Raw genomic sequence first — 26,362 nt, 5'->3', positions numbered from 1 at the left:
GGTCGTGTGCGAAACAACGGACTCGCTGGAAGGGGGGCCCCGTGTAAGTCGTGAGGTAGCAGAATGGTCCGCTATTCGCCTCCAGATGTGCCGATGACAATGCCGAGTGTGGATCAGGTGACGCTCTTAGGCCAAAGAAATCGTCAAACCGACGATGTGGGATGGAGGAAGCGTTGTTGGACTGGTAGCAAATCGAGATCGGCAATGCCGTCCGCCGACCCACGACGGACGAGCAGCAGCCAGACGATTGGCGCCCGCCCTGGCCGCCTCGCCCTCCCCGTGTCCGTCTTGCCGTCTCGCCCCAAGGCCTGTCGCGTGGCGCGAAACCCAGCGTGGAGTCAGTGAGGTCGGAGATCACCGCTTGAGCACCGCCCACGGTCAAACCTTCACGAGAAGGAGATGAGCCAGGCAGGGTTCAATGGCGCAAGAGCAACGATGAATGATATTGTACCTTCGCAGCTCTATCGCCCCAATACACTTCCTCCCCGCTCGTGCCGCCCGCTCAATCCCACATCTTAATCGTGCCATCCCAACTACCCGTCACCACCTTGCTCGTCTCATGCGGCAGCCACGCATGACTGATGACCACCTCCTTGTGTGCTCGTGGCAGCCTCTTGAGCAGCCTCCCCGTCTTCCAATCCCAGAACACCACATTCCCTTCCCCGTCACCACTAGACACAAAACGCCCATCGGGGGAAAAGGCCACCTCGCACGCATACCCAGCCACGGTGTGGCCCTTGAAGATCTTCTTGCGATTCTGCCGCAGCGAGTCCGTACTGTATACCAATACGCTGTTGTCGAGACTCTGTGCTGCCAGCCATTTGCCGTTGGGATGGACAGTAACCGCGGGCATGGAGTGCATCAGCGGGTCGGCCACATACTTGATGACGACGGGGATGTCGAAGTCCCACGCTCGCATCGTCTTGTCATCTGACGTGGTAACGAAGCGACGATTCTCGTCCACGAATGTAATGCTGTTGACTGGCCCCAAATGCTGGTCGTACTCCTGCGTGATCTCGCCCGAATCGATGTCGAATTGGACAATCTTCTTGTCGTGCATGCCGGCGAGGAAGATGTTGGGCTGTTCGGGATGGAAGCGCAGCACGTTGGGTTGCTTGCCGTTGGAGAAGGCGCGTAGGCATTGCCCAGTCTCGGTGTCCCACAGCTTGATCTGACGATCGTACCCTGCAGAGAGGAACTGGCGTCCGTCGTGCGAGAAGGTGACATCGCGTACGGCCTTGTTGTGGCCCATGTAGGTGCGCAGGCATTTCCCTTCGTGGTAGACGTCCCACAACTACACGGACAGGGGAGAACAGAAGAAGGACGGTCAGCTTGATACGCGCTCCTCCAATCTCGCTTCCCCGCACCACACGCACCTTGATCTTGGTATCCATACTCGCGCTGAGCATCAGATGCCCACTCTTTGGGAATAAGCGGAGCGCAGATACTCCCTTCGTATGCCCTGTAAAGGTGTGCACGCAAGCCTTGGGCAAGAAGCAGCTCTGCGACCCCGCCTCTCCGTGCAGATTCGTCTCGACGTCGCCTGGAACGTGCAGATAGGAACGCCCTTGGTAGTCGTACATGGACGTGCCGTGGAAGATCGACTTTTCTGTGCCGCGACCTTCGTCCCTTTGACGGCGGGCTTCGGCTTCGGCCTTGTCCTTGGCGCGTTGAGTGGAGAGCGAGGAAGCGTGGGCGATTTCCTGCAAAGACGTGAGAGATGTCAGCAAGCTGTTTCGGGTCATGACTGACGTAGCGCGTGCACACACCTCCTCCGTAGGTCCTACGCCCTCATCGAGCTGCACTTTCTCCCCCTCCCATCCACCCCACGGCCCCACGTACGCCCCCTCGCCCTCAACAACGCTGGTATCCCCACCCTTGCCCATCCTCTGCTTCTTCAATTGCTTCGAGGTACGCGCCAGCGCTCCCGAGCTGCCTGCAAGCTGATGACCAATATCTCGATTCTTCTGCTGATTGCGGAAATCGAAGTCGCTCATTGCTTCCTCCTCGTAGTGGCCATTGAGCGCGTTTTGCTGTGCGCCGAGCTGGCGGGTGGAGAAGGGGTTCGATGGGCCAGCGGTTGTTGCAACCATGTCGTCGTAGCGGACATTGACGTGCATTTGGGTATCCGTCGAGCGAGGAATCATGGATCGTGAGCTGGAGGCCATGGGATCCTGGCAGGAAGGCAGAGGGATGAATGTCAGTACGAGGTTGAAGCGGGATGTATGCGCTGCGATGCTCACATCAAGGACTACTTGTGGGGCTGCGCGGATGGTCATCGTCGAGCTTGGAGCCGCCGAACTGCTGGGAGTAGCTGTCCCGTTGCCATTCTCTAAACCGAACGCATCCGTCGGCGCAGCATTCCCCTCGCCATCACTGGAGCTCGACCCTGGTGTTGACGCTCTTCTGCGCTTCCCAGCAGCGGCGGCAACACTTGCTGAGGACGAGCCGCCTGCCGCTGGAGTCTCTTCTCCCTCGGAGTCAGAGCCAGACCCGTAGCCTGCTAGGCTGTTCATCGCAGCAACGAGCAAGGAGGACGAGTGGAGATTTGGTGGATGGTCAGGAAGCAGCAACAGCCTCTTGCTCTCGATCCCTCTGTCCGCTATCCGTCCCTCGAGGCCTTCCCGCCTTCCGATCCGACTCGACCAACGAGGACGGAACAAGCTTGCGGGCGGGTGTAGAGTGCGGAAAGCAGCCAAGGACGGAAGCCGGCGGTGAGGGCGTGCAGGCCGCTGCATTGAGAAGCGCAGCCAGTTGAGTGAGCCTTAAGAGGAGGTTGGATTTCGCAGCCACCCATTCATCCCTCCCATCGACATCGCATCTATCATCTATCTTCGCGCTCTGGTCTCCTACCTGGTCGCTCGCTCGCCATGAACAAGCTCGCAGCATTTCTGAGGCCCACGCCTCCCCCACCTCCTCCTCCTCCATCTCCTGTCAGCATGCTCGTCCATCCCTACACTCTGGTTGCGGCGGGCGCCCTGCTCCTCGCCTCGATCTGTTATCTCCTCTTCGTACCCCCCGCCAAGCTTCACAGCAACTTCAACTCCGTTCCTGTCATCAAAAGTCGTTTTCCCGGCTTAGGAGCTGTGGGCTTCTTTGCCAATCGCTACACCTTGTGCGTGCACTCCACGTCTTCCACTCTCTGCGTCCCCACTCTAACGCCGGTCCCCCACGCACGCACAGCCTCTCTCGCTCAACAACGACAGACCCACGTCATCCGCACCACGGCATCTACAAGTTCTCCCTGCTAGGCAAGGTAGTCTACCACGTCGGGTCCACATCCGAATCCGTCATGCGCTCCATCACCACGAACAAGGACCTCTCCTTTTCCGGCGGTAACAACTTTCTCTTCGCCGGCATCGCTGGCGCGGGACAAAAGGGCGGAGACGCGCAGGGCAAGATCGACGCAGAAGAGAGAAAGGAGATGATGGCTATCGCGAAAGCCATCAGCCCTCAAAGGCTGGCACTGATGCGATCTGCGCTCACGCACGATGCATTGGAGGCGTACGAGGGGTGGCTCAATGGGGGCGAATCGGCCCTCGTCGACCTGCAGAAGGGCTATTATCCACTCATCTTCCGTTTCACCGTCCGTCTCATGGGCATGGCAGAGTACGCCTCCCAGCCAGCCACGCTCGCCAAGCTCCAAACTGGCTTCTGGCAGACACAGCGCAACAGCGGGTATTGGACGACACTTCTTCCCTGGATCCCGCAGCCGCGCTTGCTGACCCGATTGTGCGGCGCTCTCACGCTTTGGAAGATGGTCCGGACTGACGTGCGCAAGCGTATCAAGGAGGGAAGGAAGGAGGAGGACTTTGCACAGAACCTCATCGATGCGCGGGATATGGGCGTGGATAAGATTGCGCGATGGGTCATCGGAGCGTTACTGGCGGGGATATTGAACACGATTGGAACCGGGGCGTACACCATTGCATTTCTGGGCGCTTCACCTGAATTGCGCGCTGCTTGCCGCGAGGAGGTGGAGCGTACTCTACGCGCCAGTGCCGAAGCTCGTGGCGATGAGTACGAGGAGTTGAGCTTGCACGAGCGCCTCGCCCGCGTGGAGCTGAGCGAGTGGGAAGAGGGTTTTGAGCTCTTGCACCTCTGCTTCAAAGAGGCGATCAGGCTGCTCCTGACCAACTCGCTCAACCGCTACTACCCAGGGCCGAGCAAGGGGAGCCCGCGCTTGGTCATCGATGGGCACCCAATCGAGGATGACGTGAGTACTGGCGCACAGAAAGAGCTTTGTATTGCCAGCGCAATTGCTGACCTGTTATCCTATTGCTGCCCGCCGCCGCAGGTGTACGTAACCTTTTCTCCCCCCTCGAACCTGCACGACGCCGATTCCTTCAGCAACCCCTTCCACTTCGATCCCTATCGCTACCAGCGCGGCGAAGGGTCCACCGACTACTCGTACATCGCCTGGGGCGCCGGGAGGCACAAGTGCACAGGTATGCGCTTCGCCAAGCTGGAGACCATCGTAGCTCTCGCTACCTTGCTGGCATACAGCGACGACTTTACGACTGTGGACGAGCGCGGCGAGGCGTACGGACTCGACAATGTGCCACTGCCTGATTTGAGCCAAAGCCATTGGAGGGAGCCGACGCGATATATGCGAGTGAGGGTAGAGAGGAAGAAGGGGGGCGAGAAGAAGGGGCGCGTCTTCTAGCAGCGCTCGCCATTGATGGCGTCGTTGTCCTTCTCAATCTTTTGTCTTGCAATAATGCTATACCCCTGTGGATCTCCCTCGCTGCTCTAGCTCGCCGCCAAGACGCTGCCCACCTCACGGTCGAACCCTTGGACGCGAATGGGCATCTCCATTGTGTAGAATGGATTCTTCATGACCTGGTCCGCATACGCTTCGTAGCAGCGTTGCAGCGTTGCGTGTGGGTTGGGGTGCCCCGACGGGTGAATGAGAACGAGCTTGACGCCTGGCGTTATGCAAAAGAGGGGTCAGCGCTGACGAACCTTCCTCCCCGTCCCGTCATCTCGGCCATTCGTGCTCACCAGTCGCAGTCCCTTTAACGCTCATTGCAAATCCCTCGCTCTCCAAGCTCTCCATTGCGCCCCTCGCCGCCCCTGGCGGCTTGAGCGCTGTAGTCGGATCAAGGCGAGCAGTAATTGCGTGAATGCCGTGCAGCGTACCAGCGAGGATGAGAGCCTCGTTGGAGGAGACGGCGCGAAAGGCTGCTGAGGCGCTTGAGGGGGGAGGGGACTGGTAGATCAGGCCGCCTGCCTTGGAAATGATCCAAAGCTGAGATTGTGAAGGTGGCGCTGCCTGTGGCTGTGACATAATGGCGGCTAGAGGTCTACGCTGCACTCGTGCTGGTGTTGGTTGAGAGCGAGAACAACGCAGCTCGACCTCGTCCTCCGCACTCGCCTGGTATCCGCTCACCCATTCGGGCACCCACGTGGTGGAGGGAAGGAGAGGGAGCGGCTCGGGCGGAATCGAGGCTCGTCGCTGCCGCTGAGCTTGGGGCCGGCCCACGGGCTCAGCCTCGCTCCAGTGTTGCATTCGGCGAGGTGAGCTGCGTCTTGCGTCTGCGTCTGCGTGAGCGTGCCCTGTGTTGCTTTCTCCTCTCTGCTCCACCACACCGCCCATCACTTTCCTCTTCACCACCACCTCACACTAGCACTACCATGTCTGGCTGGGGATCTTGGCTGTTAGTGTGGCGTGGTATGCCTGCCGCCAGGAGCTAGTTCACGCTGACTCGCATATACTCTGCTCCTCCCCCACCCAACAGTAGCGGCTCCTCCGCCTCGCACGAAAAGGCCGGCAGCACGGGCAGCCAAAGCGGTACCGCTGCCGCTCTGGCTCCCAACTTCCATGCAATCACTGACACTACTCCACAGGACAAGCTGTATGGCCCTCTGGAGGCAAAGGATCTCGAATGGACGTGCGCCGGTGGATTTGCAACGGAGACGCAGACGTGGTATACGATCCTAAAGGATGGCAGCTTTGCTACGAGTCAGATTATCCACTCGGGAGTCGGATTGTGGTATCCTCAGATTCAGGTGCGAAACGGCGCGGTGCTGTGATGCAGGTCACCTCTGTATTTGCCGCTCACTGTCATTCCTCGACATCGCCGCAGGTCACTTTCAAGTACTTCAACCCCAAGACTGGCCAAAAGGTCTGGAAGTCAGTGAATGTCACCCACTTCACTACTCCTCCCCCTGACGGGTTCCGTAACAAGTCAAAGTGTGAGCCTTTGCGCAATTCCACGCCCTTTCTATCCTCCGCTGATCCCTCTGTCCCCATACCCGTACGCCAGGGGACAAGCGATCCTCCAAGTCGGACCAGTACTCCGTCCTCTTTGAGACCCTCGCGGACGGCAGCGAGAAGTACACCATCGAAGCCAACATGGACTCGGACCTGCAGTTGGCCTACTCTTTCACCCGACCCAAGGAGGCGCAAGGTTGGAAGCTCGGTGCTGGACCTGAAGGGGGAAAGAGCTTGTTCGGGACCAACGCTGCGAGCCCGGATGGTTATGTGAGAGCAGCAAGGACGAGGCGAGAGGGAGACCGTTCGAACGGTGAGCTCACCATTCTCAGTAACTTCTCTTCGCGCGCGCGCAGGTGGTACACCGCTTCTGGCCCACGTCCCACTCCTCTGGCCACTTCATCATCAAAGGCCAAGCAATCGACGCCACCGGTCAAGGAATGTTCGTCAGCGCCATTCAGGGCATGCGACCCAACCTCGTTGCGTCCAAGTGGAACTTCGCCAACTTCCAGTCCGAGGAAGAAGGAGGCGTGCAGGCCATCATGATGGAGTTCACTACCACGAGCGACTATGGTGCTGCACCGGTGAAAGACGGCGAAGGGAGCCAGGAGAAGGCTGCTGCTGCTGCTGCGAGTGGGAGTGCCACGCCGGGGCCAGCGAGAGAGACGATGACTGTTACCATTGGCAGTATCACTGCTGGCGGCAAATTGCTCGCCGTTGTTGGCTCGACCCGCAATGGGGTTCGTTCATCCCCGCGCGGGTCGTCCACTCGCGTCACCCACCAGGATCGTACCCTCGACGCCGACACGGGTTACCAGGCTCCCCAGTCCATCCAATACGTATGGGAGGGTCCCGCCCTCGCCTCGCCCTCCGCAGTCGTCAAGGCTAGCACGACGGTCGCGCTCGGCAAGCCTAGCCCGGTGAGCGAGGCAAAGGGACTGGTGGATAAGGTCGACGTCCTTGCCGAGATTCCCTACATGGTGCGCAAGATTGTCAACTACGTTGCGGGGACAAAGCCGTACATCTATCAGACGCTGAACCCCACGACGCTGGAGCTGGATGATGGGAGTGGTTCGAAGAAGGAGGTCAAGGGTACTCTCTTTGAGGAGCACACCTTCATCTCAAGCGTGGCGGCGGAGGATGCGAGGCAGTAGAGCGCAGGGGGATCTGGCATGATTTGGGTGTGGGCATCGATCTGTCTGTTTCTTGGGCTCGTGTGATAATTCATTTCCATGATCGTCAGGATGGATACATGGCTTGCTCTCTTCGAACTCAGTAGCCGCCACCGTATCCACCGCCGTACCCTCCCCCTTGCCCGTACCCTCCCTGCTGCCCGTAGCCGCCCTGCTGACCGTACCCCTGCTGCTGCCCACCATACCCGCCCTGCTGCCCGCCGTACCCGCCCTGCTGCCCGCCGTACCCGCCCTGCTGCCCGCCATACTGTCCAGGCGGTGGGCCAGGCGGACCACCGTACATGTTCGGAGGCGGGCCCTGCGGGTGAGGGAAGCCGCCATCACCTCCTCCATACCCGCCTTGCTGGTAGTGAGGCTGGGGTGGTGCACCATATCCTCCTCCTCCTCCACCGCCGTAGTGCTGCTGCTGCTGCTGCTGCTGCTGGTAGTCATTGCCACCATGCCCGTGATGCTGAGCTTGAGGGAAGCCCATGCTACCGCCATCGTTATCATTTGAGCCGTACTGGTGGTGCTGACCACCAGAGTGTCCGCCGCTGGAGTACTGCTGAGGACGTCGTGGCTCATCACTCTCATCATCATCGCGCCTGCTGCCACCATAGTAGCCCGACGATTCGCCGCTACGGCCGCCACCGTGGTGCTGCTGACGCCTCGGCTCATTGTCATCATCATCACCACCGCGTCGTCCGTAATCGTCACGTCGCGCAGCATCGTACCCCTGCCCGCCCTCCGCGCCTACTTCTCGCAACCCCGCAGCATGAGCCATACTGTTACCCAGCCCGCCGAGCGAAGTAGGCAGGCCAAGCTTGCCCTGCACGCTATGCGCCAGACTAGGCCCGAAGCCGGTGCTCTGATGGCTCACTCCAGCCTGAGAGAGCGTAGGACCCCCACCACCGCAACCCTGCCCATGATCCGCAGCCTTGCCATCGCGCGTGTTCGTATGAGCGCGGCAGTGCTGCTTGTCCAATCTGCTGATCTCGCGAGGGTGGCTACGAGCCCAAGCAGCAACGAAGTCGAGCATCTCGCGCTGCACGGGGTGAGCGCCAGCCCAGTACGGGTGGCACATGGGGGCGAGACACTCATCTGCTACGCGACGCGGATCTTTGCTCTCGTCGTCCCATGCCGCTACGACGTTGTTGACCAGATGGCGGTCGATGATGATTGCGACATTACCGCCCACCTCGTTGAGGATCAAACCGAAGTGGTCCTTGCTCAGCTGCGAGTGGGTCGGGTCTGAGGCGTTTGGGTTGTTGAAGACCTCGTATTGGTCCGCTCCACTAACTACGGCACCACTTGTCGCATGCAGGCCGGACATGGCCTGCTTCATCAACGGAGCCACAAAGGGCTCGATGAGCGTCATGGTGAAGGTGGCGATGGAGTTGCTCACGTTCTCGATGAGCGAGGAGAGGCCCGGAATCTTCTCAATCGTCGTCTCAATGCCGCGCATGATGCGGTCGTGGAAGGTGAGGATCTTGAAGAGGTTGCTGTAGAGCTCTTGTGGGCTCATCAGTTCCGGATTCTGTGACGGGCCTCGTGAGAGGGACTCAGCATCGCGCGAGACGTTGCCGTCTGACATGCCAGGGACGTTTCCCAGCATGCCCATCATCGATGAGAAGGCATTGCCCTGCGCCGACTTCTGCTTGGCTTCGTTGACTGACTTGGACAGGTCGGAGACGGAGGCGGAGGAGAGGTGGTCCCCTGCTTCACCCAGCAAGGAATGGACGAAGTCACTACCGCCGAACGTGCCCGTCACGAGGGGCGCGACCATTTGACCGTCTGGCGCTCGTACTTTCACGTTGTCGCCTACGTGGACGAATACGTCGCGGTAGCCCAGCTTTTGCAGCGCGAGCTCGCACCAGTTGGAGTGAGCAGGCAAATCCTCCATGGCGTGCATGGCTTTCCCCAGCTGGCGGTAAGCCTCGTAGAGGACCTCCTTTCTGCCTGTGCGACGATGTTCTCGCCCCATCTGGATGACTTCGATGAGAGTTTCGCGGATCATCTTGGATGAGGTGGGCCAGCCGCCGTCTTCGTTGGCGAGGTAGTTCTTCATGCCAGAACGCGGGTCAATTTCGAGCTCGCGCGGGTCCACGGGACCTCGCAGACGGCGGTCAAAGGTGCGGGCGTCTTTGCCTTCGGCGTAGCCCTACGTGAGCGGGAAGAGGCAGTCGCTGTGAACAAGCAGCTCGCATTGTCATCGCACCGGGTGAGCCGCCTCACCTTTGGATTATCGAGATGCTCCTCGCAGCGATAGACTCCGAGTCGCTCCTCTGTCACCTCAAACTCGCCAGTGGCATAGCCGAAGGAGAGGAAGCCCAAGACCATGCAGATGGTAAGAATCGTCTGCTTGCTCATCTTCTCGAGTCCGGCGACGTCCATTGCTTGGGAATACTGGGAGTGCGAGGGAAGAGGAGTGTGGTCAGCGGAGGTCAGGGACGCTTTGCCTACGGGCGACTCACGTCACGCAGCCAGTTTCCAAGATAGACCTGCTTGATCTCAAATGCGCTGAACTTGCTTCCCTTCCCAAAGATACCACCGGTCTTCTTTGAGAGCTGGGCAATGGCATCAGCCAAGTCGCCATGTCGGAAGGCTGATCCCTCCATCGCAGAGTACGACGGGATGTTGCCCGCTCCAAAGGCATTTGCGGTTGGCAAGAGTGCGCATGCTAGCACGGCGAAGAGCAGTAGAAGCAGTAGCGTCTGTCGTGACATGATCGTGAGGATGATGGTAGTGGTGGTGGGAGTGTTAGATGAGGGAGAGGAAAGCGCAACTCAATCGTGAAAGCGCAGGGTGGTGCTGTGTCGCTTGACAACTGACACCCGACGCCAAGCGCACCCGCCCGCCAGGCCAGAGTCTTAGATATCCATCCACGTGGTGAGCGTGTCGCTGTGGAGGCTCGAGCGCGGCGAGCAGACAACCAACACCGGCTCCTGGCCGCTACCAAGCCAATAAGGGGCCAAGACAGGGGCCATTGCAGGTATCCTCACAACTAGTTGCTTAAAGTTATGTTGAGCCTGACCGGGACACCCTGTCCACCCACGGCTCACGCAAATGCCTTTTGGCTTTGGCGAGAACAGAATTAAAAAATGGACGGGCAACAATGATGGTATTGGGCGTTTGCGCTGCAATGAGTCTCGATCTGCGTATCTGCTCCCTCTCTCTTCGCCTCTCGCATCGCCTCATCGTCGCGAGCCCAGCTCCACCTCCAGCGACCCGTCTTCAACTCTAGTGCACCATTCGACCCATAGTCGCCGGAGCGCCATCCCAGGGTCGATGACACTTTCCGATCGCCCTTCATCCTCGTCCTCGTCCGACGTGGCCGGCCCTTGCAGTTTCTCCCTCTTCCGTCTCGCCGTCCCTCTATTCGCCTCGTCAATCCTGAACGACAATGATGCTCCTCCTCCACCGGGACAAATGATATCTCGCAATGCCTCCCACTCGTCAATCAGTCCGGCCCCTCCTCCATCGTCGTCGTCCTGTCCTGCGACAGCGTCCCCCTCGATCCGTGCAGTGCACATCTCCACGCCCGTGCCCGGATGCTCAATGCGTGTCGTGTGGGCAGAGGAGTCGACGTATGGCGCTGAGACTCCACCACGTCCACCAAGGGAGAGAGAAGCGAGCGAGGAGGAGAGGGACGACGCGAGCTCATCTGTCGATGCGTGGTGCTGATGATGCTGGAGAGCAGGATCCGCTATAGCGAGCTTGAGGGCTGTGGCCAGCTGGGCGCAGCGCGTCTGTCCTGAGCGAATCGTGACGCTACGCAGGTGACGAGGCGCGTGAGGCTTGACAGGTAGAGGTGAAGAAGACCCCTCTCCTCGCTGCTCCCCCTCTTCACCGCCAGCCTCAACTGCAGCCTGCAGCGTCGTACTTGGCCTACTGAATTGCCCGCTTCCTGGAGCCACGATGCGCCACAAGGCAGTGACGTCTCTCTTTGCATCTCCATACTCTCTTGGGCTCGTCCAAACAAACTCGCCCAATTCGGGTAGTGTACGGACCTGCTCGACCTCATCACTTGCCAAGCTCGTATCGCACAATTCGAGCCTTCTAACCTTCTTGAACATTGGCGCGGAGAAGCCGCCAAGGAACGAATAGGGATTGATGCTGGTTACGGAGAGCGGTTGGCAGTTCGACCCAAAGAGGGTTGAGGCCTTGAGCGTGCACAAGCACCCATCGAGGGCGAGGTGCCGCAGGGAGCGGCAGGCACGCAGGATGGCCTTGATGTGGGTGATGGGCTGGGCGATCGTCGCTGGTAGGGAATTGATGCCGTCCGAAGGAGGTTTGAGGGTTGTGATGAAGTCGGAGGAGAGGGAGGATGGGGCGATCCAGAGGGACTTGACTTTGCGGTTGAGGTCTGGGCGGGATTTGAGAGTTGAGGCGAAGGAGGCTAAAGCATTGGTCGATGTGAGGGTCACGCGTGAGTAGTAGATGGGTTCGAGGGCTTTGCGAAGGGTTGAGGAGATCAAGAGGTGGCTATATGCTGGTGGACGGCGGCGCGGGGGGCGATCAAGCTCGTCCTCGCGCTCGTGAAGGTCGGGAGGGGCGAGGATGGCGAAGGTGAGGATGGAAGCGACGATCTCGAAGGGGAGCCGCGCCGAGGGCGGCGTCGATGATGCTGCTGCTACTGCTGCTGGCATTTTACCGTTGCGGCGCCGATTCGATCAAGGCGAGGTAGGCGAGTGAGTCATCTTTATGATGCTGAGGCTTGTGAGCGGATGGATGAATGTGGTGTTAACAGAACGGAAAGCAAGTCGACGGAACTCGGTCAGCGGGCCGCCACAGTGGCCCGTGCTCCGTCGAAATACGAGCTTTGAGCCTGGGCGCAGCGCAGCGGGCCTGGAGTCGATTGACTGCAGCCAGGGGGCGGGGCGGGCGCGAGGCAGGGCGGCAAACGAGCGGGGAACACTTGAGCCAAGTCAGGAGGCGCACGACGAGAAACACGAGAAGAAACCTTGTCCTTGCTCTCTTTACCTTCGTACCTCATCCCTCTCGCGCCTACGATATCACCACGCTCTTTCCTAGCCAGCCATGCTGGGCTTCGACTACACACCTTCGTCGGTCAATATCGACTTCTCCTTCTTCGGCGGAGCCGAGGAGGTACCGCCGTGGCTTCGGCCGCTAGCATTCAAGAAGGGACAGCAACAACCTCACAGCGATGTCTCTTCAGCCTCCATGTCTGCCTCCTCATCCGTAGCTTCATCATCATCACAACGCAGCTCGTCGCCATCGTCGCGATCAGCCTCGCCTGACATAACCGACGCAGATAGCGTTGTCGCAGCTCCCATCCTCGAGAAGTCGGACTCGTCCGCGTCTACATCTGGCGCCGGCGCCCCGTGGCTCCCGCAGCTCCTGCCCGTCAAGCAAGACCAGCAAGACTTCCTATGGCTCCTCACAGAAGAGCCGCATCGCACTCGTCGGCAAGCGATTCTCAAGGCTCATCCTGAGATCAAATCGCTCATGGGCCGCGAACCTCTCACCAAGTGGATCGCGATGGGCGTCGTAGCTACGCAGCTGGCCGCGGCTACAGCGATGTGGTACTGGCAGATACATCCATTCGATTGGCGTTTCTTGCTCACGGCCTATGTGGTCGGAGGGACGGCCAACCAGAATATCTTCTTGGCTATTCATGAGATCACGCATAATTTGGCCTTCAAAGGCATCAGGGCGAACAAGGCCCTCGCGATTGGAGTCAATACGGTTATCGGCGTGCCGTACGCGATGATGTTCAAGGTGAGACTGCGCTGCGAGATGATAAGTCAGGTATACGGCCAGCTGACTTATCGCCTCTCTTTCGTCGCGCCTAGCAATACCACATCGAGCACCACAAGCACCTCGGCGAGGACGGGATAGACACGGACATGCCCACGCGCTTCGAGCTCCTCTGCCTCAACCACGTACTCGGAAAAGCCTTTTTCGCGACTTTCCAAATCTTCTTCTACGCATTGCGACCAGGTTTCATCAAGACGCAGCGCCTCACCGTCTGGCACGTCCTTAATATCGCCTTCCAGTTCGCGTTCAATGCCGCTCTCGTACAGACGATGGGCTGGACCCCGCTCGTTTACCTGCTCTTCTCCTCTTTCTTTGCGGGGTCACTGCACCCCTGCGCCGCACACTTTATTGCCGAGCACTACCTATTCGGCGGGATAGCTCAAGAAACGTGGTCCTACTACGGTCCCCTGAACATACTAGCGTACAATGTCGGCTACCACAACGAGCACCACGACTTTCCCTCGGTGCCCTGGACCCGCTTGCCAGACTTAAAGAGGATGGCTCCCGAATTCTACGACTGCCTGCCCAGCCATAAGAGCTGGCCGATGGTGACTGTGCAGTTCATCTTGGGGACGGATTGTGGGTTGTGGGCAAGGATCAAGAGAAAGGCCAAGGGAACTGTCAGTGCGGATAAGGGTGACGTGCAGGGTCATGAGCTGAAAGAGGGCTTGGTCGATGAGAAGATCAAGAGCCAATGAGATGAGCAGGTCTCATCGTAGAGTTCCATCCAATGTAGATACGATCCTGCAATTATTCCGCTCTTTCCGGTAGCCAGCCCGTCGAGGGCGCGTGGCATCGACAAGCAACGATGGATTGTGGGAGCGCTCGAGCCCGTACCCTGACCCTCTTGCGCAGCCAGTGCCTGGCACTTTGTGGCCTTAATCAACTGGCGCGACAAGACCGAGGTAGACAGCAACCTGTGAGCCAGTCGGAGCCCGAATACCCCCCTCTGCACCGATTAGCGAGCTCGACGAGCAGGCGAAGACGAGGAGGGAAGGCGGGGCCGTCCTGCTCACTGGCGAAAACCAGAATTGGGCCCAACACTCTTCCGCACTCCGAGCGGTTCATGGTCACGCTTGCTCCCATCCTTTCGTCGGCTCGCCTCGTCGTTGCTGGCGGAGAAGGGACCGACTAACCAGCTTTCTCAGCTCGGCTCCAGCTTTTCGGGCTACGATGAGGAAGAGAGTGTTGGGATGCGAGATGATGAGGCGAGCGGGATCGACGGTGAGGATATGCCGGAGTGATGACTACAAGAAGGACATCGCGCAGCTCGCACCACCATCAAGCGCCGCCGTCCCTCTTTCGCCCTCACTCAATTTGATTGCTGGCTCATCATCCAAAGGCCCACTCTGGAGGCTTCCTTGGATTCGGCGCCCTGATTCGGTCCTTTGCTATCCCCTGCATCTCTCTCCCCACCAGCTTTGCGCGCCATGCTCTTCAAGGCAAGCACCGTCTTTGCGGTATTGGCCATAGCATTCTCCCCTGCCACCGCTGCACCGCGCCCTGTGACTTCCCGCTCGGATGGCTACGGCAACGCCATAACGCAGGACGCTCCCTTCTCTCAGACGGAAGCTCAATTTGCCGCCTTCCCGCTCATTTGTCCCTACGGCGTGTCGCAAGCCAGGGTGAACAAGAATATCCTGTTCATCCCGCCCACAGCTGCCTCTGGTACCAACTCCTTCTCGAAAGGCTATGTGCCCGCTCTACGTGCGCAGGGCTTCTTTCCCTGCTATGTGAACATGCCAAATCACTCGCTCGCAGATGCGCAGGTCACGGTGAGGATCGAGCAGCATGCAGAGGAGCGGGCGGAATGGCTACTGATCTACCTTCTTTACTCCTTCCGGGCAGTCCGAGCACGTCGTAAAGCAGATTGACGCCATGTACGCCAGGGCCGGCAATAGACCCTTTACGATCTCGGGCCACTCGCAGGGCAACATCAATATCCAGTGGGCCTTGAACTTCTGGCCGAGTCGTAGGACAAAGGTAAGCAGGCGCGTCAGCTCGCGAATCCCGAGGCGTCACCGCTGACACTCTGCCTTCTTTCGTCGCACACGACGCGCAGGTGCTCAACTACGTCGGCCTCTCCGCCGACTACCACGGTACGGCACTCGGGCAGCTCGTCCTGGCAGCGCAGAGAGCCACAGTAATGGGCGGCTCGCCAGCAGTCATCCAACAGTCAATCATTCTCGGCCGCAATCCACATTACATCGACGCTTTGAACAAGCATGGCAATCAGCCCTTGGTCCCCACGACCTCGCTATTTGGCCAACAAGACGAGGTGGTACAGCCTATCGCCTATTCTTCGAGGCTAGATAACACGCCCGTTCCTAACAGCTTCAGTCATATTGACCTCTCTGCCGCATGTGCAGGCCGAACGGCAGGGACCATCGATCACCTGCGTACTCTGCTAATTGCGCCGGCCTTCTGGCTACTGGTAGACGCGATCCAGACGGGCGGCATCGCAGACTTGGACAGGGCGAGGAACCTAGCGCTTGCACAGAAGCAAGACTTCTGCTCAGACATCGTGCCAGGGGCAACTGATCAGTCCTTGGTGAACCTCGTCAAGACGGTGTGGCAGGCTGTGATCCAGGTTGGAACTAACCAGTTCTTGTCCCAGACTACCAAGACGGAGCCCGCTCTTATGCCGTATGCTGCGAATCAACCGTAAAATGGAAAAGCCCTCTCCTGTTCGAGAGGACGTCTCGCACTTTCCTCTTCGTGCTCTTCAGTAGGCCTCGCCCCACATTGCTCGCGTGCGACACTCGCTTCCAAACACTTTTTGACGTCCCGCAATCTCCGATCTCCGGCAGCTCGACTGAGGCAACAGAGCTCATTCTATGTCCGCCAAGCCCAAGCAGCGCCGTCGCTGCGCAGCCCTTCTGTCCTTTCCCCACGATCAAATTGCTTCGCTCCCGCAGAGCGCTGAGGGCCCGACGATTTAATTAGACCTTGTCTTGCTTGCACGTCGCGTCCCAGTCGACTCTAGCCCACTGCAGAGACCACAGACTCTCCTCTCTCGCTTCGTTCGCATGAGTCCAGAATAAGATCCAGATCCCCATCCCGCACTTATCGCTTCTCTCTCTCTGTACCTGCTGCTTCAGAAGACGCTCGGTGTCCGGGCGGCCCTCGCCGTAGCTTGCGGTGGTGCGAGACCTTCACACACCGGCTCGGGCGGCTCGCCTCCTGTCGCCTTTGGTTCGATCAGTCATTAGAGTGCGGGGTAGCGGTAGGAGATGACGGATCGAATCGATTTGATGGCGGACGTCAGATGACGAAGCGAGGGCCTCGAAGGTGGTAAAGCGTGGGCATGTATGTGCGGGGAAGACGACTGGCTAGCGCAGGAAGACACTGCGTGATTGGTACACATCATCCTTCTACAAAAGGCTGGCCGCTGTAGCGTCTCTCTTTCACTCGTATCCTGAACCATCCTCTCCCTTCCTCCCTCTTTCGCCCTTCTCTCCACCCCTTCTGTTTCCCGCCCACCATGTTCCTCTCCGTATCCACCCTCTACGCAGCCCTTGCGCTTGCCTCGGTCGGCTCGGCCTCGCCCGTCCAGCTCACCAAGCGCTACCCAAACGCAATCACCACCGACGCTCCCTTCTCTCAGTCTGACGCTCAGTTTGCTCAATTCCCTCCCATTTGCCCTTACGGCGTCTCCAAGTCGTCGCCCGAGAAGAATATCCTGTTCATCCCTGGGACTGGCGAATCCGGCGACAATGCTTTCGCCAAGGGCTATGTGCCTGCTCTCAAGGCGCAGGGCTACTTCCCCTGCTATACCAATCTGCCAAATGTTTCGCTGAGTGATGCGCAGGTCACCGTGAGTTGTTGTAGGGGAGGAAGAGCGGCGTTTCACGGGAGATGATGGCTGACAACTGCCAACTTACAGTCCGAATACGTCGTCAAGCAAATCGACTCGGTGTACTCTCAGGCAGGCAACAAGCCCTTCACCATCTCTGCCCACTCGCAGGGTAATCTCAATGTTCAGTGGGGCCTCAACTTCTGGCCAAGCCGTAGGAACAAAGTGCGTCGGCGGCCCCGTCTGATCGGCGAGTGCTTATGCTGACACCTTGCTCGCCCCCGTAGATCCGCAACTTCGTCGGACTGGCACCCGACTTCCACGGTACAGCTGAAGGCCAGCTGGTGCTCGCCGCTCAATACGCCTTGATCCACGGCGGAGCTCCGTCTGTGATCCAGCAGTCGGTCATCCTGGGTAAGCCGTCCAACTTCCTCAATGCCCTCAACAAGCATGCCAATCAGCCCCTGGTACCCACCACGGCCCTCTACGGAGACTTTGACGAGATCATTCAGCCCGTCGCAAGCACCACCACTTTGGACAATACGCCTGTGCCAAACAGCTTTGCGCACATCGACCTGTCCCTCATCTGCGCGGGGAGGACCGCAGCCATTGTGGACCACTTCCGTACGCTCTTGAGCGCTCCTGCCTTCTGGCTGATTCTGGATGCCCTGCGCAACGGCGGCATCGCCAACGTGAACCGAGCTAGGCTCCTGGCTTTGTCGCAAAGGCAGGACTTCTGTGCCGACCTGGTTCCGGGCGCCGCGGATGACTCCGTGCCGCAGTTGGCCAAGACGGCCTTCATGGCTGCTCTTGAGGTCGGGAGCAACGATTTCCTGACGCAGACTACTGACAGGGAGCCGGAGCTCAAGCCTTACGCTGCTAACCAGCCATGAGGTGCAAGCGATTCGCACTTGGATTGTTGCTCTTTCTCGATCGCTCTTGACCTGCTGTTCGCATCCGGACTTCCTACTCGTCTTCGCACGCGGCCCTTTGCTCCATGCTTTGCTGCGCCCTGCTTGACCCCTGTTCACGTTTCTTCTGTCGTCGTTCGCATGGAACTATCTAGTCATCTCATCACATTTGATTGAGTATCCTTACGAGCTTGACGACCCCGGTGGCTCGAGCGCGGCGCGATAGGGGCTCCCCGCAGGACGCGACGCGATGGGTGCGAGTGGCCAAGACTATGGTAGGAATAGGGGCCAAAGATTGACAGAAGGGTGTCTGGACGACGCTTGACCCGAGAACGAGATGCAGGGGCTCAAAAGCAAGATTGTTTTTGCGGGGAGCACGATTGGTTCAAAAGGTCGAGCGCGGCGCCAACCGTAAGTGCTGTCTCTCCTCATCCGTTAAGCATTGCTCCACCATGGCCCTCTTTACCACCACTCCTGTCGTCGCCGAGCCTATTGCTGAGCCTCAAGCTCAGGAAGCATCACCGGAAGTCGCCGCTGATCCTGCCGTAGACGCGGTTACCGAGGAGTCGACCACCGCCGGGGAGGATGTCGCACCTTCCGCAAAGGATGCCGATGCGCACGACGCCATCCTCGAAGGCCTGAAGCGTGAGGCTCTTGCCGCAAAGGAGGCCGCTCAGAAGGAGGCCAAGGCTGCCGAGCATGCCGCAGAGGAGGCCAAGAAGGCTGCTGAGAGCGCACGACGGTGAGCAGCGTACCTCATCACGCAAGTCGGACCAGTTCCTGACACTCCTCCTTCGCTTACATGCAGGGCGCTCGAGGAGGCTGCACGAGCTGAGGCGGCCGCTGACAAAGTCGCTGAGGCCAAGGAAAGGGCAGCCGACACGGAGGCCGTAGCCAAGGAGCTCGCAGAGAAGGCCAAGGCGAAGAAGGAGGCAGAGGCAGAAATCGCCCGTCAGGAGGTGCGTACACCGGCCGCAGTGGCGTCGTCCGTGTCTCGTACTGATCGGCTCCACCTCCCGCCCTCGCTCACAGGAGATCGCCAAGCAGGCCAAAGATGCCGCCGCAGCGGCCGAAGCCCTTGCGATTCGTCGCGCCGAAGCCGACTACGAGGCCGAGCTAGAACGCGCCAAGTCCAAGGCAGATAAGAAGCGTCTTGAGCAAGTGTCTAAGGCCAAGGAAACAAAGGGTAAAGCGATCGCTGCCGCCTCCATCGCCCGCCGCAAGCACGAGGCCAAGATCAGCGCCGCGCTTGTTCACGCTCAAAATGAGGCCGTTAGCCGCCGTGTCAAGGCTGAGAAGCAGGCCTGGGTTACGCGCTCTAAGTCTGAGGCCAAGGTTCACGAGGACCGCGTGGAGAAGGAGGAACACATCGCCGAGGAGCGTCAGGAGGCCGAGGAGAAGATCGAGAAGGAGCGTCGCGAGGCTGTCGAGGCTATCGAGAAGGAGCGCATTGCTGCGATTGAGAAGAGCCACGTGCAGAAGGATGCTGGCGAGGTTGCCGAGGAGGTAAAGGACCGTGACGCCATCGAGGAGAAGGCGGGCGATGTCGGGACGAGCGCAAACGCCAACCCCGTGCGATACAGCAAGGTGAGGTCGGCTTGGAAGAACTGGCTGGGCTTGAAGGTCGCTGGTCAGCCTGCTGCGAAGGCAGAAGCGGCCGCGAAGCCAGCCGTAAAGGAAGAGGAGGCGACGCCAGCCATCGAGGCGAAGGAGGCCCCGTCAGTTGCAAAGGAGGAGGAGGCAACACCCGCGCCTGTGGTTGCCGCCGCGTGAGGCATTTGCACAGTAGCAAGCATGATACCCGACGGCTCCTTATGGCCGTCGTTCCCTCTCTTCATCATAGTTGACAGACCTTCCATTCATGTGATTACGACAAGTTTCCAGCGAATGAACTTTGCTTAAGCCCGACGAAGCGGCAGCTACGGGGTGTAGCAATGTCTCACAATGATCTCACGCCCTCGTCTCGCAGTGGAACGAGCAAGACCCTGAGGGACGCGCCGTCGGGCCATATTGCTAGCTTTAAGTCTGCCCTTGCGATCGCATCCCTCGCCTGCGAGGACTGCGATAGATCGAAGATCGCGACGAAGAGCAAGGGCTGGTAAAGCAGATTGCTGCTGCGAGGTGGAGTGGAGTGTGCACCGCTGTGCACCGGCCCTTTCTTCTCAACTCTGTTGTATCGTCGACGAAAAGATGCCGCGACAGCGTGGGAAGGCATGCCACGCAGCGTTTTGGGGGACTTTTCGATCTCGATGTCCTGCGACCATCAAAGAAGGGGCTGCAATTCGCACTACGACGACGCCCAGAGTAGGGATTCTTCTTGATGCGGGGAGCGGGGATCGCGAGATGGAGGCACTTGGGCCGGTGCTGGGGCCTGATGGGAATCAAGGGGTCCAAGAGCCCACCAAGTGTTCCCTTTGTTGCAATGTCGTCGCCGTTACGGGTCGTCGTCGTCGTCGTCTCAGCGCACGTGACGCTCTCGAATTAGAGCTTGGCTGTGACGTTTGATTCGCGATCACTTGCCGTGATGCCGTTCGATGAGGTGCCCATGGGAATGAGTTGGCGAGATAGAGTAAGCTTCACTCAACGTCACGCAGTGCGAGAACCATGCTCGCCAAGCTCCCTCGCCAAGGTCGTCGAGTCGATCCTTCCTTTGTCGAAAACTCTAGGCGGCGTGGAGGAGGCGTGGAGGCTTTGAACAGTGGTAGTGTTGCTCCGCTGGGCAAAGGGGGAGCCCCGCTGGCGGCGAGCTACACTAGATTCAGGGCGGGCGTGGGACGACGCTACTGTAGATCAACTCCGATGAGGGCGGTGTGAGGGACATGGCAGAGAGAGCGGAGAGAACGGAGGCGACGGCAGAGCGCAAACCTTTTCTCGGCAGCGCTAGGCGGGCGGAGGTTGGTATCGCCATACGCAAGCTTAGGGGGGCAAGACCCGGCTTCTTTTTCGGAGACGTGGACGAGCGGTGACAATGCCACGACTATCTAGGCCGATTGTCGCTCCCCGTTGGCGTCGTGGGGTAATTGAGGCGTGGGCTCGAGCATACTGAGCGTTCCAGATGAAGGCGAGGGCAGGGCAGTGATTGTGGAGCGGCGGCCGGGCGTCGTTGCCACTTTGAATTGGGCAGGGCAGCAGCTGGCGAGTCGACGTCGCGAACGGGCCGTCGCCCTGCAGCTGCGAATTTTGAGCTCGCAATCTCGATTGAGCTTGCAGTGCAGCTGTGCAGGCGCGGCGGCCCACCAAACCAACCAATTGAGCCGTGAGCCGCCCTGACCATCCTCTGCTGTCTTGCCCGATTCCCATGCGTGTGTTGTGCTCGGGCCCCCTCATCCTTCTCCATTCGTTTTGCCCCGCCTTCGGGCCCCACGTCGTCTGAGGGAAACTCGAAGAGGAACAATGCGCCGTCGTCGCTGTCGCTGCCGCTGCCGCTGCCGCTGCGTGCTGCGAAATCTTGAGCGTCGAGAGCGGGAGAGAGACAAGATAGGCTGTCTAGGGGTACGAGGGCGGCGGCGGCGATATCAATGTCGAGAGCAGTACCAGATTCATTTCTCACTTCTCCACCATCATCTTCATATTCGTCACCCATTACTACGCACTCAATCGTAATGGCTGCAAATCCTATTGAAGCCCTGGTGTCCTCCTTTGTCGACAGCCCCCTACGCCGACTCCTCTTCCCTTACCTCGAGGGCAGCGACCACGAGGATCCTTCCAAGAAGGCCCACTGGATGAGCCATGCCTACGATCAAGGGCTAGGTAGAGAGCGGGCAGGGGCTCCTCACCCTCACGCTACTTCGATCAAGCGCGACGCTCGTCATCAGATGTCACCCTCTTCCTCTTCGTCGACGTCACTGGCCGAAGTCATGGACGGGCCATGGGCTCTGATGTACTTTGGCCAACACAGCGACGACGACGAGGACCACGACGACGATGGACACAGCGAAGATCACCGCAGCGAAGATGAGCGAGAGCGCAAGCGCTCCACTCGCACTTCTTCTCGACGTCGCCCTCATCGTGCCGCCGGTCATACCGGTCAGCCGCAGTCGCAAACGCACTCAACGGCCCGTCCCTCGGCAGCTCCCCGCATGTACACTTCATCCGGGACTCTGGCCGGCGTCATGCCCGAGCGCGAGGCCCTCAAGAGTCATCGACGTCATCACCGTCATCTCTCGGCGCCCCAACCTATGAGCCCTGCGCAGCCCCTGCCGCACGTCAACACCATGCTACCCCTGCGCATCCCTCCGCCCGAGCTGCAAGCCAAGAGCCCTCTCGAATACCCTGGCAACTACTTTGGCGAGCTGCCTGAACGATCAGCTCCTCGTCGACGCTCGCAGCGTCGTGGTAGCCGACCTTCCAACGGTACGGTCAGTGACCCAGAGGAGATCAACGAAAGTAGCGGTTCCAGCAGTAGCGATGCGGCCTGGCGAGCTGGCAATAGCAGCGAGAGCGACGGCTCATACCATGGCGACGTCGGCGATGAGGACCCTGAGGCTCAGCTCGCTGCGGGCATCGCCGCTCTCAAAGCCCAGCAGCGAGCTAACGCCACCGCCGCAGCGGCATCCTCGCAAAGCGATGCAGACGAGACGTTCGACCGCGAGATTGCCCAGCACTCAGGCCGAGTCATCACCTCGCTGGCAGACATCTTCTTTGGACGAGCTCGCAGCCGTGCGACCTCGCAGCCCCAATCACCCAAGGAGGTCAACTACTCAGCGGCCACTCATATCCCTCGTAGTCAATCGGTCGACGCCCTGCAAGAGCCAGCTTGGCGACGCAACCGCGACGCAGCCGCCGCTGCCATGCTTCGCCAGACGTCAACGCCCGCTTCGATTCGTGCTGAAGTCCAGGCCTGGTCGCAAGGCAGGCAAGAATCGGCTACTGCTACCACTCGCACGCAGCGGCTGCTATCATCCCTGCCCTTTGCTTACAGCCTCTTTGGCCCTTCGAGCCTGCGACTCGCAGAGACGCTGGACCTCGAGGAAGAAGAGGGCAATGTCACAGAGGAGACTACCGTCGATTCCGCCTATACGATTCGAGCCGCCACTTTATCCAACAACGACATCAGCTTGGAGTACGATAGCGCCGACGACGATGCCGAGGAAGCTAGCACCACAGCCTACAGCTCACTCTGGGCCAGCCCTACAGTGTCTCGCTCTTCATCACACTACAACCTCGATCTCCTTGCTACCGACGAGCCATCAGCATTCGAGGATGCGGCCGGCGAGGAGCAACAGCAGCAGCGCTTGCGCAGCCTGCAGCGATTGAGGATGCTGGCGCTCAGCAGTCCGGAGAAAGAGGTTGCGCCTGGCAGGAGGAAGAAGACGCCAATCACAACTGCGGTGAGCCCTCTGTGGGATCAGAGCCACGCGGACGAGGATTCGCATGACGACGCTTACCAGCTCAGTCAAGGGGCAGGACAGAGAGGTTACGAACGACCCTGGAGCAGCGTTGTGGGGCTGCGTGGGACCGCTTGATACGTCGGAAGGGATGGACAGCGATTGAATTGCCACGAGATGATACCCTAGGAGACGACATATGATGACTTGCCCAAGATTACGCCATGCGACACACATCTTGCACGAACTGTAAATGCTCTTCACACCTCGAAATATGTCATGACGCGCCACTGTACATTATTCGCGCTCAATATCATCATCGCCATCATCACGCCACACGAGGCTTACTTCCTGCGTGAGATCAAGCCACATTGCGCCACCGCAGGCTGAGCGCCGCCCGAAGAAGCTACCGTAGGGCGGGCGAGGACCCATAGCGCAGGGAGGTCTAGGCGTTGGTGTAGCAGCACGCCACGGCGATTGGTGCTACGGTTCACCGTCATCTCAGCCCACTACCCACTGATACCCTCGGCCGCCGGCTCTGGGCTTAGATTTGCAAAGCCGTTGATTGCCGTCTGAGCGGCGAGAGCTCCTACTCGCTGAGCTCCTTCCCCACACCACATAGGGTGAAGCAGTCGGACGTTAGATCCGCTCCCACTGATACTGTACCCGAATCTGCTCTCCCCCTCGCGAGAGACCACCAATTACCGTCCTCCCCTGTGTCGCTTAGCTGACCATAGTCAAGGGCGGGGGAGGGTCAGATGTCGGCATCTACCCGTACTCCTCACCTGCGGCCACCAGCATCCGACTACTTGCAATGTGTGGTGCTGCAGTTGACGCTCCGCGTGCCGGGCTGCCTGCCCCTTTGCAGCAATGCGAATGCTGGGTGGCTTACGGCCGCTTTTGGAGCGGCGCTCCTTCGAGACTCAGCTCTCCTCCCGGCGGCCTCTGCCTGGACCCCGTTGCCCCTCCCTCCCCTTCCCCTCAGCGTCCAAGCTGTCGTGCTGACCGTCCAGTGATGCCTTTGAAGGCATCGCAGCATTACTGTCGGGAGCGTCTCACCTTCACCCAGACTGCAAATAAGAGGTGGAGCAATGAGTGAGCAGAGAGCCATGCTGCCCGCTCGTGGCTGCTGGGCGGGCAAAAGAGACGTGTTTCGCTTGCGGCGACTCGACGCGGTCAAAGCACTCCGCTGGTGCCGGGTTCCGCGCCGTTGGAGAGAGTGGATGATAGATGCGGGGGGGGACGTTTGGCAGCACACGAGTGCTCTGCGGGCCCGTGTGGAGTCAAGGGTTGAGGCTCGCCGCGCTGCGACAAGCGGACGTACGGCCTTTGGCCTCGGTTGATGACCACAACCCCACACTCGATGATCGCTGGGCCCGCTGCTGCTGTCTGCGGGCTGATGCTGCCGCTCCCCTTGTCGTCACTCCTCTGCTCTTGGGATGCTGCTGCCGCTCTTTCCATCGCTTGCGTCTCTTGCAGCTTCCCACTCGAAAGCAGCTCTACAGTTCGAGTGCCGCTTTGCAACCCAACGCAACTCGATTGTGTTGACGTAGCTTGCCGCCGTCTAATCCGGCCACTCCCAGCTGTCGCGGCTGCCTGGCCTTGCCCTCTGCCATTGGGGTATATAGCTGCGCTCCAGGTCTTGGCTGTTCGCAGCGACGTCTTGATTCCCTCTTCCCCACACTCATCCGCGTCTCCTCTTTCTCACCACCAATCCCCTCCTCTTTCTAGTCGCAATGTCTGAGATCAAGAACGTCGAGAACGGAAACGGCGGATACCAGGGTGGTGCGCCCACCAACCGCGCTGTGACTCGTGAGGCCAACAAACGATGTGGACAGACGTACGCGACGGGATACTAATCAAAAGCGAGCTACTCTGCCCTTTTCTCTGTGCAGCTGGAGGTCATCCCCTCGACTCGACGCAGCCGGCCTTCCCCGTCTACCACCGAAAGTGTGAGTAGCAGCGTCGTAAGAAATGAGACAACAAAGTCGGGCTGTAGCGAAGGCGGCAGCGGACAAGGAGCGGATGCAAGCACGTGGCTAGAGTCATGGCCCGTCCGCAACCCCTTCTCTCGCCCGCTGTCCCTCCGCAGCATCGACGATCATGGCGTTCACCTGCAAAGTGACGTGATTATCTGACAGCCGAACACTAATCTCCCTCTGCGCTCGCCTACTTCTAGTCGCCAACCCCGCCCCGCTGGGTCTCATGGCCTTCGCTGCCACCACGTTCGTCCTCTCCATGTACAACGTTCAGGCCCGTGGCGTCTCCGCACCCAACGTCGTCACCGGTCTCGCTGTTGGATACGGTGGAACCGCTCAATTCATTGCCGGCGTGTGGGAGTTCGCAAGCGGTAACACCTTTGGTGCGACCGCCTTCTGCTCCTACGGCGCCTTCTGGTGGTCATTCGCCGCCATCCTCATCCCGTGGTTCGGCATCGAGACGGCTGTCCCCGAGGGTGAGCTCAACAGCGCTCTGGGTATTTACCTGAGCGCCTGGTTCATCTTCACCTTCATCATGTTCGTCGCCTCCTTCCGCTCCTCGGTCGGCCTGGTCCTCCTCTTCGGTCTTCTGGACATCACCTTCCTGCTGCTCTTCATCGGATACTTTGTCGGAAACGAGTCTCGCGCTACGATGGTCACCAAGGCCGGCGGAGGCTTCGGTATCGCCACGGCAGCCGTTGCGTGGTATGTAGGCGCTGCTGGCCTCCTCACGCCCGACACGAGCTACTTCACCCTTCCCGTCATCGAGCTCTCGAGGCGCGACTAAGCGGATTGCTACCCAGGATGGCATGCCCCACATTCTCGCTGCCACGAAGCAAGAAGCAGGGAGGCACACGGCCCTCATCGCTCGACGCACCCCTGCTTGCCCTCCCTTTGTACCAGTCATGTACACGAGTACCCCACATTCCCTTCTCAGATTCTTTCTATCTTCTTAACCTCTATTTTCAACCAAAGCTTATGCTCCTTCTTCTCTGAAGCCAGATTTGACGCATTGAAAATCCATTCTCTGTCTAGCACTGCGGTCTGGTCGGCATTAATTGGTTTCTCTCTGTTTCGCACCAAAAGCATGCCCGGCTGGACGTGTCGAGTCGAGACGAAGACGAAGGCAAGGCGGCATTGTGAAGAGCTGCGCGCTCAGGCCAGGCAAGTTTGTGAGGG

General features: G+C 59.5%; 13 protein-coding genes across 13 annotated transcripts; 9 read left to right on the top strand and 4 right to left on the bottom strand.

Moving 5' to 3' along the window:
- Positions 1–335: 335 nt before the first annotated feature.
- On the bottom strand, positions 336–2,562 carry BDZ90DRAFT_232488 (WD40 repeat-like protein). Its single transcript, XM_025506273.1, has 4 exons — positions 2,244–2,562; positions 1,770–2,174; positions 1,377–1,703; positions 336–1,294 (listed from the first exon to the last, which is right to left on the bottom strand). The coding sequence occupies exons 1-4, from the start codon at positions 2,514–2,516 to the stop codon at positions 503–505; spliced, it is 1,797 nt and encodes a 598-aa protein (XP_025362131.1). The 5' UTR covers positions 2,517–2,562; the 3' UTR covers positions 336–502.
- Positions 2,563–2,795: 233 nt separating this feature from the next.
- On the top strand, positions 2,796–4,797 carry BDZ90DRAFT_232487 (cytochrome P450). The gene is made up of 3 exons (XM_025506272.1): positions 2,796–3,115; positions 3,184–4,216; positions 4,298–4,797. The coding sequence occupies exons 1-3, from the start codon at positions 2,940–2,942 to the stop codon at positions 4,664–4,666; spliced, it is 1,578 nt and encodes a 525-aa protein (XP_025362130.1). The 5' UTR covers positions 2,796–2,939; the 3' UTR covers positions 4,667–4,797.
- Positions 4,753–5,599, bottom strand: BDZ90DRAFT_246340 (Sybindin-like protein; the record flags this gene model as incomplete). Its single annotated transcript, XM_025507552.1, has 3 exons — positions 4,753–4,928; positions 5,005–5,251; positions 5,591–5,599. 3 exons carry the CDS (start codon positions 5,597–5,599, stop codon positions 4,753–4,755), a joined length of 432 nt encoding a protein of 143 aa, XP_025362129.1.
- A 21-nt stretch (positions 5,600–5,620) lies between these two features.
- BDZ90DRAFT_232486 (oxidative stress survival, Svf1-like protein) lies at positions 5,621–7,481 on the top strand. Its single transcript, XM_025506271.1, has 5 exons — positions 5,621–5,660; positions 5,742–6,012; positions 6,090–6,198; positions 6,270–6,487; positions 6,574–7,481. Exons 1-5 carry the CDS (start codon positions 5,638–5,640, stop codon positions 7,369–7,371), a joined length of 1,419 nt encoding a protein of 472 aa, XP_025362128.1. The 5' UTR covers positions 5,621–5,637; the 3' UTR covers positions 7,372–7,481.
- BDZ90DRAFT_279850 (Het-C-domain-containing protein) lies at positions 7,193–10,203 on the bottom strand. The gene is made up of 3 exons (XM_025509216.1): positions 9,864–10,203; positions 9,625–9,795; positions 7,193–9,550 (listed from the first exon to the last, which is right to left on the bottom strand). The coding sequence occupies exons 1-3, from the start codon at positions 10,113–10,115 to the stop codon at positions 7,490–7,492; spliced, it is 2,484 nt and encodes an 827-aa protein (XP_025362127.1). The 5' UTR covers positions 10,116–10,203; the 3' UTR covers positions 7,193–7,489.
- A 183-nt stretch (positions 10,204–10,386) lies between these two features.
- Positions 10,387–12,152, bottom strand: BDZ90DRAFT_232484 (hypothetical protein). Its single transcript, XM_025506270.1, has one exon. The coding sequence runs from the start codon at positions 12,036–12,038 to the stop codon at positions 10,584–10,586; it is 1,455 nt and encodes a 484-aa protein (XP_025362126.1). The 5' UTR covers positions 12,039–12,152; the 3' UTR covers positions 10,387–10,583.
- A 277-nt stretch (positions 12,153–12,429) lies between these two features.
- On the top strand, positions 12,430–13,868 carry BDZ90DRAFT_220408 (hypothetical protein; the record flags this gene model as incomplete). Its single annotated transcript, XM_025504433.1, has 2 exons — positions 12,430–13,131; positions 13,206–13,868. The coding sequence occupies 2 exons, from the start codon at positions 12,430–12,432 to the stop codon at positions 13,866–13,868; spliced, it is 1,365 nt and encodes a 454-aa protein (XP_025362125.1).
- A 560-nt stretch (positions 13,869–14,428) lies between these two features.
- Positions 14,429–16,108, top strand: BDZ90DRAFT_181035 (alpha/beta-hydrolase). Its single transcript, XM_025503776.1, has 3 exons — positions 14,429–14,945; positions 15,019–15,153; positions 15,233–16,108. The coding sequence occupies exons 1-3, from the start codon at positions 14,601–14,603 to the stop codon at positions 15,836–15,838; spliced, it is 1,086 nt and encodes a 361-aa protein (XP_025362124.1). The 5' UTR covers positions 14,429–14,600; the 3' UTR covers positions 15,839–16,108.
- Positions 16,109–16,654: 546 nt separating this feature from the next.
- Positions 16,655–17,859, top strand: BDZ90DRAFT_260580 (alpha/beta-hydrolase; the record flags this gene model as incomplete). The annotated part of the gene is made up of 3 exons (XM_025508267.1): positions 16,655–16,987; positions 17,057–17,191; positions 17,254–17,859. 3 exons carry the CDS (start codon positions 16,655–16,657, stop codon positions 17,857–17,859), a joined length of 1,074 nt encoding a protein of 357 aa, XP_025362123.1.
- Positions 17,860–18,049: 190 nt separating this feature from the next.
- Positions 18,050–19,773, top strand: BDZ90DRAFT_180822 (hypothetical protein). The gene is made up of 3 exons (XM_025503775.1): positions 18,050–18,619; positions 18,686–18,836; positions 18,910–19,773. The coding sequence occupies exons 1-3, from the start codon at positions 18,330–18,332 to the stop codon at positions 19,648–19,650; spliced, it is 1,182 nt and encodes a 393-aa protein (XP_025362122.1). The 5' UTR covers positions 18,050–18,329; the 3' UTR covers positions 19,651–19,773.
- A 1,526-nt stretch (positions 19,774–21,299) lies between these two features.
- BDZ90DRAFT_180749 (hypothetical protein) lies at positions 21,300–23,445 on the top strand. Its single transcript, XM_025503773.1, has one exon. The coding sequence runs from the start codon at positions 21,396–21,398 to the stop codon at positions 23,340–23,342; it is 1,947 nt and encodes a 648-aa protein (XP_025362121.1). The 5' UTR covers positions 21,300–21,395; the 3' UTR covers positions 23,343–23,445.
- A 388-nt stretch (positions 23,446–23,833) lies between these two features.
- On the top strand, positions 23,834–24,327 carry BDZ90DRAFT_180775 (hypothetical protein). The gene has a single exon (XM_025503774.1). The coding sequence runs from the start codon at positions 23,963–23,965 to the stop codon at positions 24,218–24,220; it is 258 nt and encodes an 85-aa protein (XP_025362120.1). The 5' UTR covers positions 23,834–23,962; the 3' UTR covers positions 24,221–24,327.
- A 159-nt stretch (positions 24,328–24,486) lies between these two features.
- On the top strand, positions 24,487–26,219 carry BDZ90DRAFT_252773 (hypothetical protein). Its single transcript, XM_025507770.1, has 3 exons — positions 24,487–25,016; positions 25,100–25,156; positions 25,384–26,219. The coding sequence occupies exons 1-3, from the start codon at positions 24,941–24,943 to the stop codon at positions 25,968–25,970; spliced, it is 720 nt and encodes a 239-aa protein (XP_025362119.1). The 5' UTR covers positions 24,487–24,940; the 3' UTR covers positions 25,971–26,219.
- Positions 26,220–26,362: the final 143 nt, after the last annotated feature.

This window comes from Jaminaea rosea (genome assembly GCF_003144245.1).
Source record: "Jaminaea rosea strain MCA 5214 unplaced genomic scaffold BDZ90scaffold_7, whole genome shotgun sequence".
NCBI classification, from domain to species: Eukaryota; Fungi; Basidiomycota; class Exobasidiomycetes; order Microstromatales; genus Jaminaea; species Jaminaea rosea.
This window is presented reverse-complemented; position numbering and strand designations above follow the sequence as displayed.

What these genes read in the sequence shown, in the direction of transcription:
- BDZ90DRAFT_232488 (XM_025506273.1), bottom strand. Translation starts at nt 2,516, where the DNA reads ATGAACAGCCTAGCAGGCTACGGGTCTGGCTCTGACTCCGAGGGAGAA. An exon ending in CCCCACAAGTAGTCCTTGAT is followed by an intron (nt 2,175 to 2,243) that starts GTGAGCATCGCA and finishes CCTTCCTGCCAG; the next exon opens with GATCCCATGGCCTCCAGCTC. An exon ending in GTATGGATACCAAGATCAAG is followed by an intron (nt 1,295 to 1,376) that starts GTGCGTGTGGTG and finishes CTGTCCGTGTAG; the next exon opens with TTGTGGGACGTCTACCACGA.
- BDZ90DRAFT_232487 (XM_025506272.1), top strand. Translation starts at nt 2,940, where the DNA reads ATGCTCGTCCATCCCTACACTCTGGTTGCGGCGGGCGCCCTGCTCCTC. An exon ending in TTTGCCAATCGCTACACCTT is followed by an intron (nt 3,116 to 3,183) that starts GTGCGTGCACTC and finishes ACGCACGCACAG; the next exon opens with CCTCTCTCGCTCAACAACGA. An exon ending in GGCACCCAATCGAGGATGAC is followed by an intron (nt 4,217 to 4,297) that starts GTGAGTACTGGC and finishes CCGCCGCCGCAG; the next exon opens with GTGTACGTAACCTTTTCTCC.
- BDZ90DRAFT_232486 (XM_025506271.1), top strand. Translation starts at nt 5,638, where the DNA reads ATGTCTGGCTGGGGATCTTGGCT. An exon ending in TGTGGTATCCTCAGATTCAG is followed by an intron (nt 6,013 to 6,089) that starts GTGCGAAACGGC and finishes ACATCGCCGCAG; the next exon opens with GTCACTTTCAAGTACTTCAA. An exon ending in CTGCGAGCCCGGATGGTTAT is followed by an intron (nt 6,488 to 6,573) that starts GTGAGAGCAGCA and finishes GCGCGCGCGCAG; the next exon opens with GTGGTACACCGCTTCTGGCC.
- BDZ90DRAFT_279850 (XM_025509216.1), bottom strand. Translation starts at nt 10,115, where the DNA reads ATGTCACGACAGACGCTACTGCTTCTACTGCTCTTCGCCGTGCTAGCA. An exon ending in TTGGAAACTGGCTGCGTGAC is followed by an intron (nt 9,796 to 9,863) that starts GTGAGTCGCCCG and finishes TCGCACTCCCAG; the next exon opens with TATTCCCAAGCAATGGACGT. An exon ending in AGCATCTCGATAATCCAAAG is followed by an intron (nt 9,551 to 9,624) that starts GTGAGGCGGCTC and finishes CCGCTCACGTAG; the next exon opens with GGCTACGCCGAAGGCAAAGA.
- BDZ90DRAFT_232484 (XM_025506270.1), bottom strand. Translation starts at nt 12,038, where the DNA reads ATGCCAGCAGCAGTAGCAGCAGCATCATCGACGCCGCCCTCGGCGCGG.
- BDZ90DRAFT_181035 (XM_025503776.1), top strand. Translation starts at nt 14,601, where the DNA reads ATGCTCTTCAAGGCAAGCACCGTCTTTGCGGTATTGGCCATAGCATTC. An exon ending in TCGCAGATGCGCAGGTCACG is followed by an intron (nt 14,946 to 15,018) that starts GTGAGGATCGAG and finishes CCTTCCGGGCAG; the next exon opens with TCCGAGCACGTCGTAAAGCA. An exon ending in GGCCGAGTCGTAGGACAAAG is followed by an intron (nt 15,154 to 15,232) that starts GTAAGCAGGCGC and finishes CACGACGCGCAG; the next exon opens with GTGCTCAACTACGTCGGCCT.
- BDZ90DRAFT_180822 (XM_025503775.1), top strand. Translation starts at nt 18,330, where the DNA reads ATGGCCCTCTTTACCACCACTCCTGTCGTCGCCGAGCCTATTGCTGAG. An exon ending in GCTGCTGAGAGCGCACGACG is followed by an intron (nt 18,620 to 18,685) that starts GTGAGCAGCGTA and finishes GCTTACATGCAG; the next exon opens with GGCGCTCGAGGAGGCTGCAC. An exon ending in CAGAAATCGCCCGTCAGGAG is followed by an intron (nt 18,837 to 18,909) that starts GTGCGTACACCG and finishes CCTCGCTCACAG; the next exon opens with GAGATCGCCAAGCAGGCCAA.
- BDZ90DRAFT_180749 (XM_025503773.1), top strand. Translation starts at nt 21,396, where the DNA reads ATGTCGAGAGCAGTACCAGATTCATTTCTCACTTCTCCACCATCATCT.
- BDZ90DRAFT_180775 (XM_025503774.1), top strand. Translation starts at nt 23,963, where the DNA reads ATGTCGGCATCTACCCGTACTCCTCACCTGCGGCCACCAGCATCCGAC.
- BDZ90DRAFT_252773 (XM_025507770.1), top strand. Translation starts at nt 24,941, where the DNA reads ATGTCTGAGATCAAGAACGTCGAGAACGGAAACGGCGGATACCAGGGT. An exon ending in CACCAACCGCGCTGTGACTC is followed by an intron (nt 25,017 to 25,099) that starts GTGAGGCCAACA and finishes TTCTCTGTGCAG; the next exon opens with CTGGAGGTCATCCCCTCGAC. An exon ending in CCCCGTCTACCACCGAAAGT is followed by an intron (nt 25,157 to 25,383) that starts GTGAGTAGCAGC and finishes GCCTACTTCTAG; the next exon opens with TCGCCAACCCCGCCCCGCTG.